Source organism: Ranitomeya imitator, chromosome 10 (assembly GCF_032444005.1).
Source record: "Ranitomeya imitator isolate aRanImi1 chromosome 10, aRanImi1.pri, whole genome shotgun sequence".
NCBI classification, from domain to species: Eukaryota; Metazoa; Chordata; class Amphibia; order Anura; family Dendrobatidae; genus Ranitomeya; species Ranitomeya imitator.
Genome location: NC_091291.1, coordinates 17,303,099 through 17,321,913, shown reverse-complemented (window position 1 = coordinate 17,321,913; position 18,815 = coordinate 17,303,099). Strand labels below are relative to the sequence as shown.

At 46.0% G+C, this 18,815-nt stretch overlaps 1 protein-coding gene across 1 annotated transcript; it reads right to left on the bottom strand.

Annotated features, from left to right (window-relative positions):
- Positions 1–8,364: 8,364 nt before the first annotated feature.
- LOC138652158 (adenosine receptor A2b-like) lies at positions 8,365–18,232 on the bottom strand. The gene is made up of 3 exons (XM_069742929.1): positions 18,128–18,232; positions 11,019–11,347; positions 8,365–9,094 (listed from the first exon to the last, which is right to left on the bottom strand). The coding sequence occupies exons 1-3, from the start codon at positions 18,230–18,232 to the stop codon at positions 8,365–8,367; spliced, it is 1,164 nt and encodes a 387-aa protein (XP_069599030.1).
- Positions 18,233–18,815: the final 583 nt, after the last annotated feature.

Genomic DNA, 18,815 nt, shown 5'->3' with positions numbered 1-18,815 from the left:
GGAGAAGCTGAAATTTTTTCAATTTTACAATTCAATGTGCTGTGAAAAAAAATTCTTTTATTTTTTTGGTTTAGTTTTTTACAGTTTTAATTGCGCAGTAAAAAAAAAAATAATGACCTGTTGGAACCTTTTTGTCGTTTTTTTTTAATAGAAAATCAGAAGGGTCGGACATAATGACCTGTTGGAACCTTTTTGTCGTTTTTTTGTTATAGAAAATCAGAAGGCTCGGACAGATTATTTTCCTGGACCTATAACCAAACAAGAATGCCCTCCTTATGTTTTATAAGAACAAGGTGGTTCTTCCATCCTCAACAAGTGCAGTCTTAAGTGTTAATGTGTGCAAACTGTAAAGCGCTGCGGAATATGTTAGCTCTATATAAAAAAAATAAAGATTATTATTATTATTATTATTATTATTAAAAACGGGAAAAAAATTGTGCACAGTCTCTCTCACCGGTTAGGTTTTGGACTCTCGCTCTATCGCATCAGTCCTTTGGTTGTCTTCTCAGCTGGCTTTATCAGGCTTTAAGGGGTTGTCCGCTATCAGTGGGGGTCCGACTTTTGGGTCCTGCACCGATCGTCCAAGTGGAGAACTTTTATGCCTGTTGTAGAATGAAGCAGTAATGGGCACGCTCAATGGCCGCTCCATTCATCGTGGTGGCAGCTCCTTAGAGAATAAATGGAGTAGCTGTTGGGCCTCCGACCTGCTGGTCCATTTTATAATGGAGAAAGAAGTGTCCCAACTGGGATAAAAATCCCTCGTCCTAGAAGTCGGACCCCCACAATCAATAAGTTATCACCAGTGATGAGCGAGCGTCCTACGATAAGGTGTTATCGGAGCGTGTTCCGCTGAGTGTCTTCAGCGTGCTTGAGTATTATTATTATTATTTATTATTATAGCGCCATTTGCTCCATGGCGCTTTACATGTGAGGAGGGGTACACATAACAAGTACAATAACCTTAAACAATACAAGTCACAACTGGTACGGGAGGAGTGAGGACCCTGCCCGCGAGGGCTCAAAATCTACAAGGGATGGGTGAGGATACAGGAGGAGAGAGGACCCTGCCCGCGAGGGCTCACAATCTACAAGGGATGGGTGAGAATACAGTAGGCGAGGGTAGAGCTGGTCGTGCAGCAGTTTGGTCGATTGGTGGTCACTGCAGGTTATCTTCAAGTCCCCCGTGGTTCCGTGTCTCGTGGCTGTTAGCTGCAACACATGCAGGGGTTGACTAACAAACAGGAAATCCTTGCATGTGTTGTGGCTGTCGAACAGTTGCGAGACATGCAGCCGTGGGGACTCGAACATAGTATTGGAGAACGCCGAAGACACTCAGCACATGAGCATGGATAACACCTTATCATAGCACGTTCGCTCATCGTTAGTTATCACCTATCCTGTGGGTAGGCGATAACTTGTTTTTACCGGACAACTCCTTTAATTCAACAGTAATACCAAGCTGTTCGTCTTGCCGGTTTTCTTCTTCTTGGCCATCTAGTTTTTGATGTCCTAGTCACATTTGCGTGATTGCTAGCTTCACTTGTATTCAGGTGGCTTACTCATGGTCTGTTCCTTAATCTTATAGTGGTGGCACCCTCTAAAGATCCCACTCCCAACCTCATGGATCCATCTCACTACTCTTGCAGCAAGCCACTGATTTGGCCAACAAATACTAAAGATCTAGGGGCTACAACATGAAAGTGTCATGCCGTTGCTGCCGCCGCCTCTCCCCACTGCAGCTCGCCGGGTGCGCGCGCGTCGCATTCAGCTCTGCGCGTGCGCACATCTGATTCCTCTGTTGGCGCTCTTTCCTGTCCTCTCCGTCATCCTGGAGGACTGTAACCCGGAAGTAGCTCCCATGCTGCTATGTAAACTGCTTCCTGCTGCTTCTCTGTGCCTGATGTTCATTTGTGTTTACAAGTGCTTCTGGTCACCTGTGGTCTCTGTGTGTTCCTAGCTCTCTGATTTGGGTCTCCCCCGCCCTCTGCTGTGCCTGCCTGTTTCCTGTGTTCCTGCCTTGTTCCTTGAGTTCCTTTTCCTCTGCGGTACCTGCCCGGCTCCTATATCTTTTCCTTACTCCCGTCAGCCTCGGTGTCTCCATATTGTCCTGCCAGCCTCCGTGCCTCCGTAGCGTTCCCATCTTCTCCCTTGTCTCAGTAGTTCCTTTCTGTTCCCTCTTTCCCTTTGTGCCTGCTGTGTTCCCATTTGATCTCAGTCGACCCTCCAGCTTCCGTGGCGATAGTCCCTCACGGGCCTGCCCCTAACTCTCCCTGTATAGGGGGCGGTCCACCTGGTCAGCTCGTCCGAGAGGGGTTCGTCATCACGGTCCAGTGGGTCCACTCTCCGTTTTTCACTGTTTGAATCTACATGCTCTAATAGGACTGCACTCGGGTGACATCCGAGTGCAGCCAGATTCTTACAGCGTCACAGTAACATCAGGCCAAGGAGATAAGATCATCCAAAGAGGTGGGAGTGTCCTGTCCCGCCAACTCATCCTTAATCCGTGAAGACAAACCACGCCAAAACGCTCCAACCAAAGCCTCATTATCCAAATGGGATACTATAAAAGCAACCTTAGCTCGGTCGGTAGGATAAAGTAGCGGAGATAATTCAAAATGCAACTGGCATTGATTAACCCCTTTACCCCCAAGGGTGGTTTGCACGTTATGGACCGGGCCAATTTTTACATTTCTGACCACTGTCCCTTTATGACGTTATAACTCTGGAACGCTTCAACGGATCCCGGTGATTCTGACATTGTTTTCTCGTGACATATTGTACTTCATGATAGTGGTAAAATTTCTTTGATATTACCTGCGTTTATTTGTGAAAAAAACGGAAACATGGCGAAAATTTTGAAAATTTCGCAATTTTCCAACTTTGAATTTTTATGCAATTAAATCACAGAGATATGTCACACAAAATACTTAATAAGTAACATTTCCCACATGTCTACTTTACATCAGCACAATTTTGGAACCAAAATTTTTTTTTGTTAGGGAGTTATAAGGGTTAAAAGTTGACCAGCAATTTCTCATTTTTACAACAACATTTTATTTTAGGGACCACATCTCATTTGAAGTCATTTTGAGGGGTCTATATGATAGAAAATACCCAAGTGTGAGACCATTCTAAAAGCTGCACCCCTCAAGGTTCTGAAAACCACATTCAAGAAGTTTATTAACCCTTCAGGTGTTTCACAGGAATTTTTGGAATGTTTAAATAAAAATTAACATTTAACTTTTTTTCACAAAAAATTTACTTCAGCTCCAATTTGTTTTATTTTGCCAAGAGTTACAGGAGAAAATGGACCCCAAACCTTATTGTACAATTTGTCCTGAGTACGCCGATACCCCATAAGTGGAGGTAAACCACTGTTTGGGCGCATGACAGAGCTTGGAAGCGAAGGAGCGCCATTTGACTTTCTAATGCAAAATTGACTGGAATTGAGATGTGACGCCATGTTGTGTTTGGAGAGCCACTGATGTGCCTAAACATTGAAACCTCCCACAAGTGACACCATTTTGGAAAGTAGACCCCCTAAGGAACTTATCTAGAGGTGTGGTGAGCACTTTGATCCACCAAGTGCTTCACAGAAGTTTATAATGCAGAACCGTAAAAATAAAAAATAATTTTTGTGAAAAAAAATGATCTTTTCGCCCCCAATTTTTTATTTTCCCAATGGTAAGAGAAGAAATTGGAACCAAAAAGTTGTTGTACAATTTGTCCTGAGTACGCTGATACCCCATATGTGGGGGTAAACCACTGTTTGGGCGCATGGGAGAGCTCGGAAGGGAAGGAGCGCCATTTGACTTTTCAATGCAAAATTCACAGGAAATGAGATGAGACGCCATGTTGCGTTTGGAGAGCCACTGATGTGCCTAAATATTGAAACCCCCGACAAGTGACACCATTTTGGAAAGTAGACCCCCTAAGGAACTTATTTAGATGTGTGGTGAGCACTTTGACCCACCAAGAGCTTCACAGAAGTTTATAATGCAGAGCCGTAAAAATAAAACAATAATTTTTTCCCACAAATATTATTTTTTAGCCCCCAGTTTTGTATTTTCCCGAGGGTAACAGGAGAAATTGGACCCCAAAATTTGTTGTGCAATTTGTCCTGAGTGCGCTGATACCCCATATGTGGGGGGGAACCACCGTTTGGGCGCATGGGAAGGCTCGGAAGGGAAGGAGCACCATTTGAAATACAGACTTAGATGGAATGGTCTGCAGGCGTCACATTGCGTTTGCAGAGCCCCTAATGTACCTAAACAGTAGAAACCCCCCACAAGTGACCCCATATTGGAAACTAGACCCCCCAAGGAACTTATCTAGATGTGTTGTGAGAACTTTGAGCCCCCAAGTGTTTCACTACAGTTTCTAACGCAGAGCCGTGAAAATAAAAAAAAAATCCCAAAATTATTTTTTAGCCCCCAGTTTTGTATTTTCTCGAGGGTAACAGGAGAAATTGGACCCCAAAATTTGTTGTCCAATTTGTCCTGAGTGCGCTGATGCCCCATATGTGGGGGGGAACCACCGTTTGGGCGCATGGGAGGGCTCAGAAGGGAAGGAGCGCCATTTGGAATGCAGACTTAGATGGAATGGTCTGCAGGCGTCACATTGCGTTTGCAGAGCCCCTAATGTACCTAAACAGTAGAAACCCCCCACAAGTGACCCCATATTGGAAACTAGACCCCCCCCCACGAACTTATCTAGATGTGTTGTGAGAATTTTGAGCCCCCAAGTGTTTCGCTACAGTTTATAACGCAGAGCCGTGAAAATTAAAAAATCTTTTTTTTCCCACAAAACTTATATTGTAGCCCCCAGTTTTGTATTTTCCCAAGGGTAACAGGAGAAATTGGACCCCAAAAGTTGTTGTCCAATTTGTCTTGAGTACGCTGATACCCCATATGTTGGGGTAAACTCCTGTTTGGGCACACGGGAGAGCTCGGAAGGGAAGGAGCACTGTTTTACTTTTTCAACGCAGAATTGGCTGGAATTGAGATCGGACGCCATGTCGCGTTTGGAGAGCCCCTGATGTGTCTAAACAGTGGAAACCCCCCAATTATAACTGAAACCCTAATCAAAACACACCCCTAACCCTAATTCCAACGGTAACCCTAACCACACCTCTAACCCTGACACACCCCTAACCCTAATCCCAACCCTATTCCCAACCGCAAATGTAATCCAAACCCTAACCCTAACTTTAGCCCCAACCCTAACTGTAGCCTTAACCCTAACTGTAGCCTTAACCCTAACTGTAGCCTTAACCCTAACTGTAGCCTTTACCCTAACTGTAGCCTTAACCCTAGCCCTAACCCTAGCCCTAACCATAACCCTAGCCCTAACCCTAGCCCTAACCGTAGCCCTAGTCCTAGCCCTAACCCTAGCCCTAACCCTAGCCCTAACCCTAGCCCTAACCCTAGCCCTAGTCCTAGCCCTAACCCTAGCCCTAACCCTAGCCCTAACCCTAACCCTAGCCCTAACCCTAGCCCTAATGGGAAAATGGAAATAAATACATTTTTTAAATTTTTTTTTATTTTTCCCTAACTAAGGGGGTAATGAAGCGGGGTTTGATTTACTTTTATAGCGGGTTTTTTTTAGCGGATTTTTATGATTGGCAGCCGTCACTCACTGAAAGACGCTTTTTATTGCAAAAAATATTTTTTGCGTTACCACATTTTGAGAGCTATAATTTTTCCATATTTGAGTCCACAGAGTCATGTGAGGTCTTGTTTTTTGCGGGACGAGTTGACGTTTTTATTGGTAACACTTTCGGGCGCGTGACATTTTTTGATCGCTTTTTATTCCGATTTTTGTGAGGCAGAATTAGCAAAAACCAGCTATTCATGAATTTCTTTTGGGGGAGGCGTTTATACCGTTCCGCGTTTGGTAAAATTGATAAAGCAGTTTTATTCTTCGGGTCAGTACGATTACAGCGATACCTCATTTATATCATTTTTTTATGTTTTGGCGCCTTTTTACGATAAAAACTATTTTATAGAAAAAATAATTATTTTTGCATCGCTTTATTCTTTGGACTATAACTTTTTTATTTTGTTGCTGTATTGCAGCTCGTTTTTTGCGGGACAAGATGACGCTTTCAGCGGTACCATGGTTGTTTATATCTGTCTTTTTGATCGCGTGTTGTTCCACTTTTTGTTCAGCGGTATGATAATAAAGCGTTGTTTTTTGCCTCGTTTTTTTTTTTTTTCTTACGGTGTTTACTGAAGGGGTTAACTAGTGGGCCAGTTTTATAGGTCGTGTTGTTGCGGACGTGGCGATACTAAATATGTGTACTTTTATTGTTTTGTTTTTTTTTATTTAGATAAAGAAATGTATTTATGGGAATAATATATTTTTTTTCTCATTATTTAGGATTTTTTTTTTTTTTTTTTTTTACACACTTGTAAATTTTTTTTTTTACTTTTTTACTTTGTCCCAGGGGGGGACAATACAGATCGGTGATCTGCCAGTTTGCACAGCACTCTGACAGATCACTGATCTGTCAAACAGCGCTGCAGCGTTACCAAGTGCCTGCTCTGAGCAGGCACTTGGTAAGCCACCTCTCTCCCTGCAGGACCCGGATCCGCGGCCATCTTGGATCCGGGACTTGCTGCAGGAGGGAGGTACGGAGACCCCCGGAGCAACGTGATCACATCGCGTTGCTGCGGGGGTCTCAGGGAAGCCCGCAGAGAGCCCCCTCCCTGCGCGATGCTTCCCTGCACCGCCGGCACATCGCGATCATGTTTGATCGCGGTGTGCCGGGGGTTAATGTGCCGGGGGCGGTCCGTGACCGCTCCAGGCACATAGTGCCGGGTGTCAGCTGCGATAAGCAGCTGACACCCGGCCGCGATCGGCCGCGCTCCCCCCGTGAGCGCGGCCGATCGCCTATGACGTACTATTCCGTCCTTGGGAAGTAAAGCCCACCCCACATGGACGGAATAGTACGTCTGATGGCAGAAAGGGGTTAAGAAAGCCGCGGCACGCTTTAGAATCCCCACCATACCGAGGAGGTCTAGCAAGTCGGGGCGAGGGTTGTGGGGATTCTAAAGCGTGCCGCGGCTTTCTTAATGAATGCCAGTTGCATTTTGAATTATCTCCGCTACTTTATCCTACCGACCGAGCTAAGGTTGCTTTTATAGTATCCCATTTGGATAATGAGGCTTTGGTTGGAGCGTTTTGGCGTGGTTTGTCTTCACGGATTAAGGATGAGTTGGCGGGACAGGACACTCCCACCTCTTTGGATGATCTTATCTCCTTGGCCTGATGTTACTGTGACGCTGTAAGAATCTGGCTGCACTCGGATGTCACCCGAGTGCAGTCCTATTAGAGCATGTAGATTCAAACAGTGAAAAATGGAGAGTGGACCCACTGGACCGTGATGACGAACCCCTCTCGGACGAGCTGACCAGGTGGACCGCCCCCTATACAGGGAGAGTTAGGGGCAGGCCCGTGAGGGACTATCTCCACGGAAGCTGGAGGGTCGACTGAGATCAGATGGGAACACAGCAGGCACAAAGGGAAAGAGGGAACAGAAAGGAACTACTGAGACAAGGGAGAAGATGGGAACGCTACGGAGGCACGGAGGCTGGCAGGACAATATGGAGACACCGAGGCTGACGGGAGCAAGGAAAAGATATAGGAGCCGGGCAGGTACCGCAGAGGAAAAGGAACTCAAGGAACAAGGCAGGAACACAGGAAACAGGCAGGCACTGCAGAGGGCGGAGGAGACCCAAAGTCAGAGAGCTAGGAACGCACAGAGACCACAGGTGGCCAGAAGCACTTGTAAACACAAATGAACATCAGGCACAGAGAAGCAGCAGGAAGCAGTTTACATAGCAGCATGGGAGCTACTTCCGGGTTACAGTCCTACAGGATGATGGAGAGGACAGGAAAGAGCGCCAACAGAGGAATCAGATGTGCGCACGCGCAGAGCTGAATGCGACGCGCGCACGCACCCGTTGAGCTGCAGTGGGGAGAGGCGGCGGCAGCAACGGCATGACAGAAAGCTATCAGTAAGGGACTCAAGAGGAACAGACAATATTAACCCTGTTAGGTGGTTACCTTGGGACTTTGCAGACAGCGTGTGGTCCTATTTTGTTTTCGAGAAGCTCCAGGAATTGACCACAGGGTCGTTAGACCAAACCAACACAAGATCATTCTTAATCATTGCTATGTAGAACACTAAAGAGCTATGTAATTAGCTTATACAATGGGCACAACCTCCAACATGACTTCATCAATGATGGGTGCCCAGTGATTTGGGGTGAAATGTGAAATAAACATGGTTATGGAATCATTTTGGGGCCTGATTACCTTTTTTGGAAGAATTGAAATCAGTGTGATCAAGCTATGATGTTATGTGTCTTGTGGCTGAACCTTGTGATTCCGAGAAACAATTTTGGGTATTGAACAACAGCCCACGAGGCGAGAAGCCACAGACCTGAGGGCTACGCTAAAGTCTTTTTTCCTCATAGCGTAAACCAAGGGATTTGCAAAGGAATTCAAGTGTGAGAAGAGCACGGCAAGGCGGATGAGAGAAATTGGGATGGTGCAAGATTGACACAAGAGTCTTAGACTGTTAATTGTGTTGAGCGGAATCCAACATAAGCAAAAGATTCCCACGAGGAGCAGTAGAGTCCATGCCATGTGAGCTTCCCGCTTCTTAGAAGATCTCAGGTGCTCTCGAACCACCCTAAAGAGGTCACTGTAAATGGTCAACATGATGAGTAACGGCAGCAGAATACAACCAAAAAACACAAAGTACACAAGGTACTCCGGACTAAACACGGCAGTGAGGGAACAGCAGCCGAGATGGTTAACATGGATGGTATCATTATTAGTGATCTCTTTGTGGCTAAAATAAGCCTTGGAAAGGTCTCTTGGTCGGAAAGATGCCGGATAAATGACGATGGACCGCTCCAAAGCCATAACTGATCTTTCTGAAGCAGTTTGAGTTTTATTACTGCCCACATATTGCTGGAACTGGTTCCATCCCATCATTGGAGCGAAGCCAATGAGACAAGAAAGGAGTAGGCAAACGAAAACTGCCAGGACTACTCGCCGATTTGTCACGGTGACCATGTAGCTGTAAGAGAAAAGTCAAGAGTTACTTTGATGACCTAATCAATGAAGGTCTACCTAATCCCCACCAATTGCTAGAGTAAAGTAGTGGTAGGAAAGAGCCATGAAACTTTGTCTCTTATCTTCTTTGGTCAGGTTTATGAAAGGCCGGCCTAGTCTGTAATTGACTATTTTGGCTCAAGGGGGTAACGTCTACTAAAAAATATGGGCCAACATGATACTAAGGAACATGCTGCCTTCCTTCTCTCTGCCACTTTATTATAGTAACCAGTTGGGGCAACAACAGTGGATCCCGGAGGTTTAACCACTAGGCCTTCACCAATCTCAAGAATGAGGGTTGCAATGTTCCTAGAGGGAATGGAGTGGTAGCTATCATGTGTCAACTGCTCCATCATCTACCTTGTAGACAACCCCTTTCGGCCAATGTGATCATTTGGTATTGATAGGTTTTCTTTAATATGAATTATACTTGTTACCTATCTGGTCGTCTCTGCATCCAAAACCACAACCATAACATTACATAAGCCCACTCCTACATTACAGCAATGTGTCTGAGGACCTACACAGATGTTTCCATCTTCTCAAAATCAGCCTTTAATGCTCAAGACTAGCCCAGCATCAGATCCTATCATCACACCAAGGGGGGCATTATTGATATGCTCCCCAAAAGCTACTGCATCGTTGGACTATCAAAAATCTTTTTTGCCCCCCTCCTGTCTGGACATGTGTAATGAAGTTGGGTGCACCATCGGCACACTGCCAATACTCCGGCAAAAAGGGCGTGATTACAGGATCTAGGGGAAGCCTCGAGTCATGTCCTGCTGGACTAGTCCTGGCTAATTATCATATTATAAATTAAAAGATTTTTAGAAGATAGAAACATTTGGGTAGGACATCAAGCGCTTACACCTTTGACATTATCTCATTTGGAGCAAATTCCATCAGGATCCGCTTCAAATAAGTGACATGTACTTTTTTTCAACCAGGAAAAATGCTCAAAAACTCTTGATATCAGAAGCCAAAGAGTGAATTCCCCATAGAAATGAACGGGATGAGTTTTCAAGCTTGTTTGAAGCAGTTTTCGTGGAAGACTTTGGAGTAGATCTGATCCATTTTTAAGGAAGACCTGGGAGTAGATCTGATCCAATTTTAAGGAAGACTTGAGATTGGATTTGATCCAGTTTTAAGAAAAAATTTACAGTGGATCTCATCTCATTTTAAGGAAGACTTTGGAGTGGATCTGATCCAATTTTAAGGCTGGAGTCACACTACAGCGAGATACGGCCGAGTCTCGCAGGTTAAAAACAAGCTCTGGCACCAGCACTCCGGAGCGTGCAGCTCCATGTATTGCTATGCGGCCGCACGCTCCGCTCCAGAGTGCCGGTGCCAGAGCTTGGTTTTAACCTGCGAGACTTGGCCGTATCTTGCTGTGTGTGATCCCGGCCTAAGGAAGACTTTGGAGTGGATCTGATCTAATTTTAAGGAAGAATTTGGAGTGGATCTGATCCAGTTTTAAGGAAGACATTGGATTGGATTTGACCCAAATTTAAGGTAGATTTTGGAGTGGATCTGATCCAATTTTAATTAAGACTTTTGATTGGATCGGATCCAATTTTAAGGAAGACTTTGGATTGGATCTGATCCAATTTTAAGGAAGACTTTGGAGTGGATCTGATCCAATTTTAATCAAGACTTTTGATTGGATCTGACCCAATTTCAAGGAAGACTTTGGAATGGATCTGATCCAATTTTAAGGAAGACTTTAAAGTGGATCTGTTCCAGTTTTAAGAAAGACCTTTGAGTAGATCTGATCTAGTTTTAAGGAAGAGTTTGGAGTGAATCTGATCCACTTAAAATAACAAATTGGGATTATGAAATAGTGTGGGATCAAAGAGACTTGACTAGTGCGTAATTAGCGTTCTCCATACCTGTTTGGAAGCCTGATCTTCAGATGGGCATTGATGGCGATGAGCAGGAGGAGCAGAATAGAGAACTGTGTGGTGACCAACGGGAAACAGGTGATGAAAATACAGGTGTAGAAGCAGAGAATGTATTCCATGCTCAATACGATGGAGAAGGGGATCGCCAAAGCTCCAACGCCAATGTCTGCAGCCGCCAAGCTGACAATCAGAAAATTGGTTGCGTTCCTCAGCTCCTTATGCAGGTAGACCGTGGCACAAACCAGTAGGTTCATAGTGACGATGCCCAAGGCCAATGCAATCTCCAGGAAGATGAAGGGGAAGTTATTATCCATCATCTATGAAATGGAGAGTCACAGTCAACAAATATCTATTTCACCATGAAAATTTCAATGGATTTTTAGACCAGAAACCAAATCCACCATCACCAAACTCACTGTCGGCTGCAGTATCAAACAAACTTGTGGCTCCTCCACATTGTCACCATCACATTGTTGCTTGTGGTCACTAATGAATTCTGGTGGAAACTTTATGACAAAAACCCCGTTTGTCCCCCCCCCAATTATCCAACCCCATGACCCAAACAAGTGGCTTAAAGGAATTGTCCGGTGAAAAGAAGTCTCATTGGAAAAGTCTCCGTGATTTTGCGCCGACCGCTTGGTCTGAAGAGAAAATCATGGACACGTGATTGGCCCCATAGACTAATATAGGTATGAGTGTTCTCAGTGAACAGAACGGATAGCACTGACGTGTGAGTAACCCTAAGGCCTTATTCAGACATCCAATATTCTCGGATACCTGTGATAGTCTATGGGGCCGTTCACATGTCCGGGATTTTTCACGGATTGAGCAGGATGCGGAAAATTGAGACATTTCTGATTTCGATCCAAGGTTCGGATCAAACTCTTCAATGCAAGTCTATAGGTCCAGGAAAAAAATCGGACCGCACTCAGATAACATTAGAAAGGAGAAGGTGGACAAACTTTTTTTTTATTCTGCAAGTACGAGAAATACTGAGGACCCTCGGACCAGATTTTGATCAGAATAATTGGTGTGTTGAGAAAAACTGACGTCTGAATGAGGCTCCACAGTGATACATAAGTGGTAGCCCCGTTAAATGGGAGAATAAATGCAATAATATGCATACATATAATTATCCGCATGCAGTAAGTATAAAAACACATAAATGTACAAATATAATAGTTATAAAAACTCATAAAATTACTTGTGCGCAAATGCTTAAATGGATACGTATAATAAATAAAAAAATACAATAAATAAAAACATGAATATACAAATACAATAAAAATGCACACAAATACGATAAATAAAAAAAACACAAAAATACAAATACAGTAAAAATACACAAAAAATACAAATACAATAAAAATACACAAAAATACAAATACAATAAAAATACACAAAAATACAAATACAATAAAAATACACAAAAATACAAATACAATAAAAAAACACATATATACAAATACAATAAAAAACACAAAAATACAATAAATAAAACAACATCAATATACAAATACAATAAAAAAACACAAAAAACAAATACAAGAAATAAAAAAACATAAATAAATGAGTATAATAAATAAAAAACATCAATATACAAATATAATAAGTATTCTACAAATATAATAAATATAAAAACATAAATGTACCAATATAATATAAAAATATAAAAAAAAATGCATGAATGTACAAGTCTAATAAATATACAAAACATCAAATACAATAAATACCCAAACATAAATGTCTGTATACAGGCAAAATGGGTGAATATAAAAGAATAAGTCAGAATGACGTCATGGATTTGTGTGGGGCTACGATGGTGGAGAAGGCATGGTAATGGGATTGGCTGTTACAACAGGCAAAATGGAGCTGGGTTTTTTGGTATCATATAATTGGGAGACTGTTGGATGGCCAGTGGTAGAGAAATCTAGAAAAATGGAGCAGCTCTAGAGAAGTCTTATAATGTTTCCACATATAATATATATGCAGTATATACATATACACAAGCCCTTCACATCTGCACACACAATATGTGATGAAGCTATGGTGACCTTCTAGCTCTTACCGTTCCTCTCTGGAGCTCTTCTCCGTGTGACTCTCCACAGCAGAGCTGCCATAAAACACTTATCTGTAGAACCTTTCAGGAATCAGTATCTTCTGTACAAACAGACTCCTGGGACGTAAAATCCTCAGATATTATATCACAGTCGATACATGTGTATTGACACAGCCTGTGCGCGATATACACTCGATTCTGCCTTTTACTTCTTCATCCTTCTATGAGTCAAAATCCGAGCTGCATTGGTGGCCATACTCTTCAGATTAATCCTTTTCTTGGTGGGTTGGCCATCTACTGTGTATGGAGTTGGGCCAACTCTTCCCCGATGGCAGATGTCGGGAAACAGAGGTATTGGGTTTGTGAGATTACGACATGCAGCAGGTGGTGGCTATTACAATCATAAGAACATACCTCCGAATCCCATTCTTGGGATCAGCGGAGGTCCCAGGGGTCAGTTCTCCACTGATCAGCAAGTTATCTCCTTATGGTATCTATCTTATATAGGTATGTTATGGTTATGATGGGACTGAATGAGAAACCAGAACTCAATAATTAGGACGCACGGCCACTAATTTTCTCCATATAGTCTACATGGTGATGAGGCTGTTTGGATCTTTAGATCTGCAGCCAGTACGGAAATTGTGGTCTGTTTTGTATAAATGGGTATGCGAACAATCTTAATGTAAATGAGCCTGCAAGTTCCTCGGGGGTGGGCCATTTCCCAGAAGTTCATCCATCCTTCACTTTATTCCTTGCTTAGTGCCACCCCCAGGGTACTCGGAGGTTCTTCTGCTAAATAGATCATTTATACCAATGAGATAGTAGAGGGGCTGAACAGGCACAAGGCAGGACATAATGAGGAGGCTCAGGCAGTTGGACCACACCCCTTTGACAAGCAGAAAGGTAACAACGCCCAGTTATCAATACATTCATCGATTTCTAGGAGGAATATGGAATATGTCCAAAAATGTGCCGCATCCTCCTGAGACCTTTGTGGTATCCGTGATAAGCCGGTGGCAGCAATTGGCCAGTCTCAGGTCCTCTTTGTTGTCATTTAACTTGAGTGGATAGATTGTCACTTGATGTAGAAGGGGTTAAGAGTTCCTTCTCGATCCTGGTGGGATCATGTTGCTGCCACTCCCATTATTTTGACTGACTCCTTGCTCTCTGGTGTGCCGGTTATAGGTTTTCTATGCTGACCTCCCTGGAGAAGTTGTTCCAGTTAAAGCTGTGGAGTTCCAGTTGATGTTTGATCTCTCCCTGTTTGTTTCCCTCCTTGTGTTTCCTTTAGTAGTGAGACTGGTGTCTTGCTTCCCTATTCACTAGTGAGGGCTAACTCAAGGCCAGCCAGGGCTTAGGCACGTGTTCGGAATGACATTGTAACCGGCCCATTTTCTTTTTCAGGATTCTAAAATCGTTCCTGTCGCAGCTCTTTCAAAACAGATGTAGAGTCTGTCTCTGGAAGTGATGGATCTGCAGTCATTGGTTTTTGCACCAACAACAGTGGACCTCGGGTCTGGTGGTCTTGGCAGCCAGCCAGACTCAACCTGAACCCGAGGTGGCCCTCCCGGATAGGTTTTCTGGGGGGCGAGATAAATTTGTGGTGTTTAGAGAAGATTGAAAACTCTACTTCAGGCTTCATTGACTTTCCTCCAGGAGTGAGGAACAGTGGGTGGTCATTGCTGTTTCTCTCCTTGAAGGGGCTCCTCAATCCTAGGCTTTTTTTCCTTCCGTCCGGACTCACAGTCACTCCGGTCAGTAGATGAGTTTTTTTGCAGCCCTGGGTCTCATATATGACTAGCTATTGAACCCGTTCTACGCCCGGGTGGCGAGCATTTATATTGGTATATGGTCTCCATCCTGGTATGTGCTGCTCCATCCTGCGTACCCATCCTGTCATGTGCTGCTCCCATCCTGCGTCCCCATCCTGTCATGCGCTGCTCCCATCCTGCGTCCCCATCCTGTCATGCGCTGCTCCCATCCTGCGTCCCCATCCTGTCATGCGCTGCTCCCATCCTGCGTCCCCATCCTGTCATGCGCTGCTCCCATCCTGCGTCCCCATCCTGTCATGCGCTGCTCCCATCCTGCGTCCCCATCCTGTCATGCGCTGCTCCCATCCTGCGTCCCCATCCTGTCATGCGCTGCTCCCATCCTGCGTCCCCATCCTGTCATGCGCTGCTCCCATCCTGCGTCCCCATCCTGTCATGCGCTGCTCCCATCCTGCGTCCCCATCCTGTCATGCGCTGCTCCCATCCTGCGTCCCCATCCTGTCATGCGCTGCTCCCATCCTGCGTCCCCATCCTGTCATGCGCTGCTCCCATCCTCTGCGTCCCCATCCTGTCATGCGCTGCTCCCATCCTCTGCGTCCCCATCCTGTCATGCGCTGCTCCCATCCTGCGTCCCCATCCTGTCATGCGCTGCTCCCATCCTGCGTCCCCATCCTGTCATGCGCTGCTCCCATCCTGCGTCCCCATCCTGTCATGCGCTGCTCCCATCCTGCGTCCCCATCCTGTCATGCGCTGCTCCCATCCTGCGTCCCCATCCTGTCATGCGCTGCTCCCATCCTGCGTCCCCATCCTGTCATGCGCTGCTCCCATCCTGCGTCCCCATCCTGTCATGCGCTGCTCCCATCCTGCGTCCCCATCCTGTCATGCGCTGCTCCCATCCTGCGTCCCCATCCTGTCATGCGCTGCTCCCATCCTGCGTCCCCATCCTGTCATGCGCTGCTCCCATCCTGCGTCCCCATCCTGTCATGGGCTGCTCCCATCCTGCGTCCCCATCCTGTCATGCGCTGCTCCCATCCTGCGTCCCCATCCTGTCATGCGCTGCTCCCATCCTGCGTCCCCATCCTGTCATGCGCTGCTCCCATCCTGCGTCCCCATCCTGTCATGCGCTGCTCCCATCCTGCGTCCCCATCCTGTCATGCGCTGCTCCCATCCTGCGTCCCCATCCTGTCATGTGCTGCACCCATCCTGCGTCCCCATCCTGTCATATGCTGCTCCATCCTGCTTCCCCATACTGCCTCTGAGCCGCTCGGCACCGAGTGCTGGGGGGCCTGAGCAGGCGGGGACACCGGCGCGCTGTGGGGGTCAGGTGCCGGTATCGCCGCCAGCTCAGGCCCCCCAGCACTTACTATATTCACCTGTCCTCCGTTCCACCGCTGTGCGCCGCCATCTTCCCGGTCCTCTGGCTGTGACTGGTCAGTCAGAGGGTGGCGCCGGCGCGCATTAAGCGCGTCATCGCGCCCTCTGAACTGAAGGTCACAGGCCGAGGACCGGGAAGATGGCGGCGCACAGCGGTGGAACGGAGGACAGGTGAATATAGCCGATACTCACCCTCCTGGCCGTCCCTGCTTCTCTGTTGGAGATCGCGGTGTGCGTTCAGTGTTAACACATACCGCGATCTCCCGGGAGCGTCACTCTGTGAGGCCCAGACTGCGCCGGCGCTTGCGCAGTCTATAAAGGCTTCGGACAGAGTGACGCTCCCAGCGTTATAGATGATCTCTACCGAGTCTCCCTTGCCGAGTCCTCACTACGTAGGCTTCAGCAGGGAGATCGGACAGCGGAGGAGTTTCCTTCAGAGTTCCGCAGACGGGCCACTGACACCAGGTGGAACAATCCGGCCCTTAGAAGTAATTTTTGTCAGGGTCTGTCAGAAATGTTAATAGATGCTTATGTTAGTTTTCATAACTACAACTTGTCCCAGAAAAAAAAAAACTTACGGCTCTCGGAAGAAGAGGAGGAAAAAACGAAAAGCAAAAAAACGAACATTGTTTGCGTCGGGAAGGGGTTAAAAATGGTCTCATCACTTTTTAGAAGAACAATAGCACATTTGGGCAGCAGGTGGCAGCATCACATAATAATGACAGCGTGGGGGGAAGGGCACAGCCATATTCCTACCCGACACTCTGTATATAGAGGGCATGTGCCCGCTGGGCGTAGCACGCTGCAGATTTCCATCCAGCAATTTCTGTCTCTCTATTAACCACAATGATCAGTGTCAAAAACGAGTACGCAAATGATGAATGGCCCCATCTAACATTGTTTGCTGCCACCTGTGACTACTCATGAAAGGAAAGGGGCGCTGTGATACAACTGTAAGGTTATGTCTAAACATTGCTGATTTTTCATGTTTTTTTCGCTATAAAACCGCAAAAAACAGCATACATTATACATTTACATTTAGAATGAATTCCGCAATTTTTGTGCACATGATGCGGTTTTTGTTGCGAAAAAAACGCATCGCGGTAAAAAATGCAGCATATATAATGCATTGGGAAACGTCCGGAAAAATCTGCAAAAAAACCGCACCAAAAACGCGGTAAAAACGCGCAAAAAACGCATGCAGATTTCTTGCAGAAAATTTCAGGTTTTTCTCAGGAAATTTCTGCAAGAAATCCTGAAAGTGTGCACATAGCCTAAGGCATGAGGAACGTCAGGGAGCGTCCGAGGAGGGAAAGAACAGAACTGGACTATGGGGCCATTCTTGGGGGGAGGGGGGCTGTGCTGTATACTACGTGGCTGTGCTATATACTACATGGTTGTGTTATATATACTACGTGGGCTGTGCTATATACTCCATAGCTGTGTAATATATACTACGTGGGCTGTGCTATATATTCCATGGCTGTGTTATATACTACGTGGGCTGTGCTATATACTATATTGGCTGTTATATACTACGTGGGCTGTGCTATATACTACGTGGCTGTTATATACTTCGTGGGCTGTGTTATATGCGATCATAAATCACGATTCATGTTAAGGGGGGGCCCACTGAGACTCTTTTGCCCAGGGCCCTCAAAAACCTGGAGCCGGCCCTGCCCAGGTCGACCCCTGTACCGTATATTGATGGAGGAAATGACGCCCATCTCAGTTGTGTATCCCTCCTATCACTGCTGGTATCCTGCCACGGTCGAAGTCTCCTCTTGGATCTTCCGTGCTTGACCGATGGCGGGTGTCTCCCGGGCCTAGAGAAAAGAAGGCTGGGCTTTGACTCCTAGCTGCCGTCGTCTGGCCTCTGTACTTTGACCGACCCAGATCGTGAATTCGGACCTTGATCGGCACAATCTGGGCTCAGGGTCTTGACTGGTGTAGATCTGGTTCTCGGCATAGTCGGGTGTTCGGATCTTACTGGGCATCGTCCGGGCTCTGTCTGACAGCGGTTACCAGCACACTCTCTACTGAGGCCTGTTCAGTGTTGTCTCTGGCCCACGCCCGCACTGCTCCTTTCCTTGCGCCAAATCACTCCGCGGTTTGGCACACAGAACCTTTATATCCAGTAAATTCGTCATCCAAGGCACCTGACCGGATCCTGCCATTGAACTTGTTCCGCCTGCAACTCTTCCAGTGCTGGTTGGTTCCGCATTATCCCATCTAGCCAGTAGGTGGCAGACTTTCTGCACTAATGACACACCCGCAGGGGCTTTTCATGGGTACCATCGCCTCCTCTTACATACTGACCACAGACTAGTTCCACCCTGTACCAAAAGAGCAGGACAGCTTTGTGGAAAAAAAAAACTGGGAAGTGCTTTAAGGGGTTGTCCAGGCTTGGGGTTCAAGCACAGTGCGTGCTGTCAAGATTCTCCGACAGCGGGAGCAACAGGTCACATTACCGTAAGTATGTGATTTGCAAACATGCAGTCACATACTGACTAGACGTGTGCGGATCACTCTATATATGTGAATTGAGTAAGGCAGAATGTGTCCAGAAGTATGGAAATC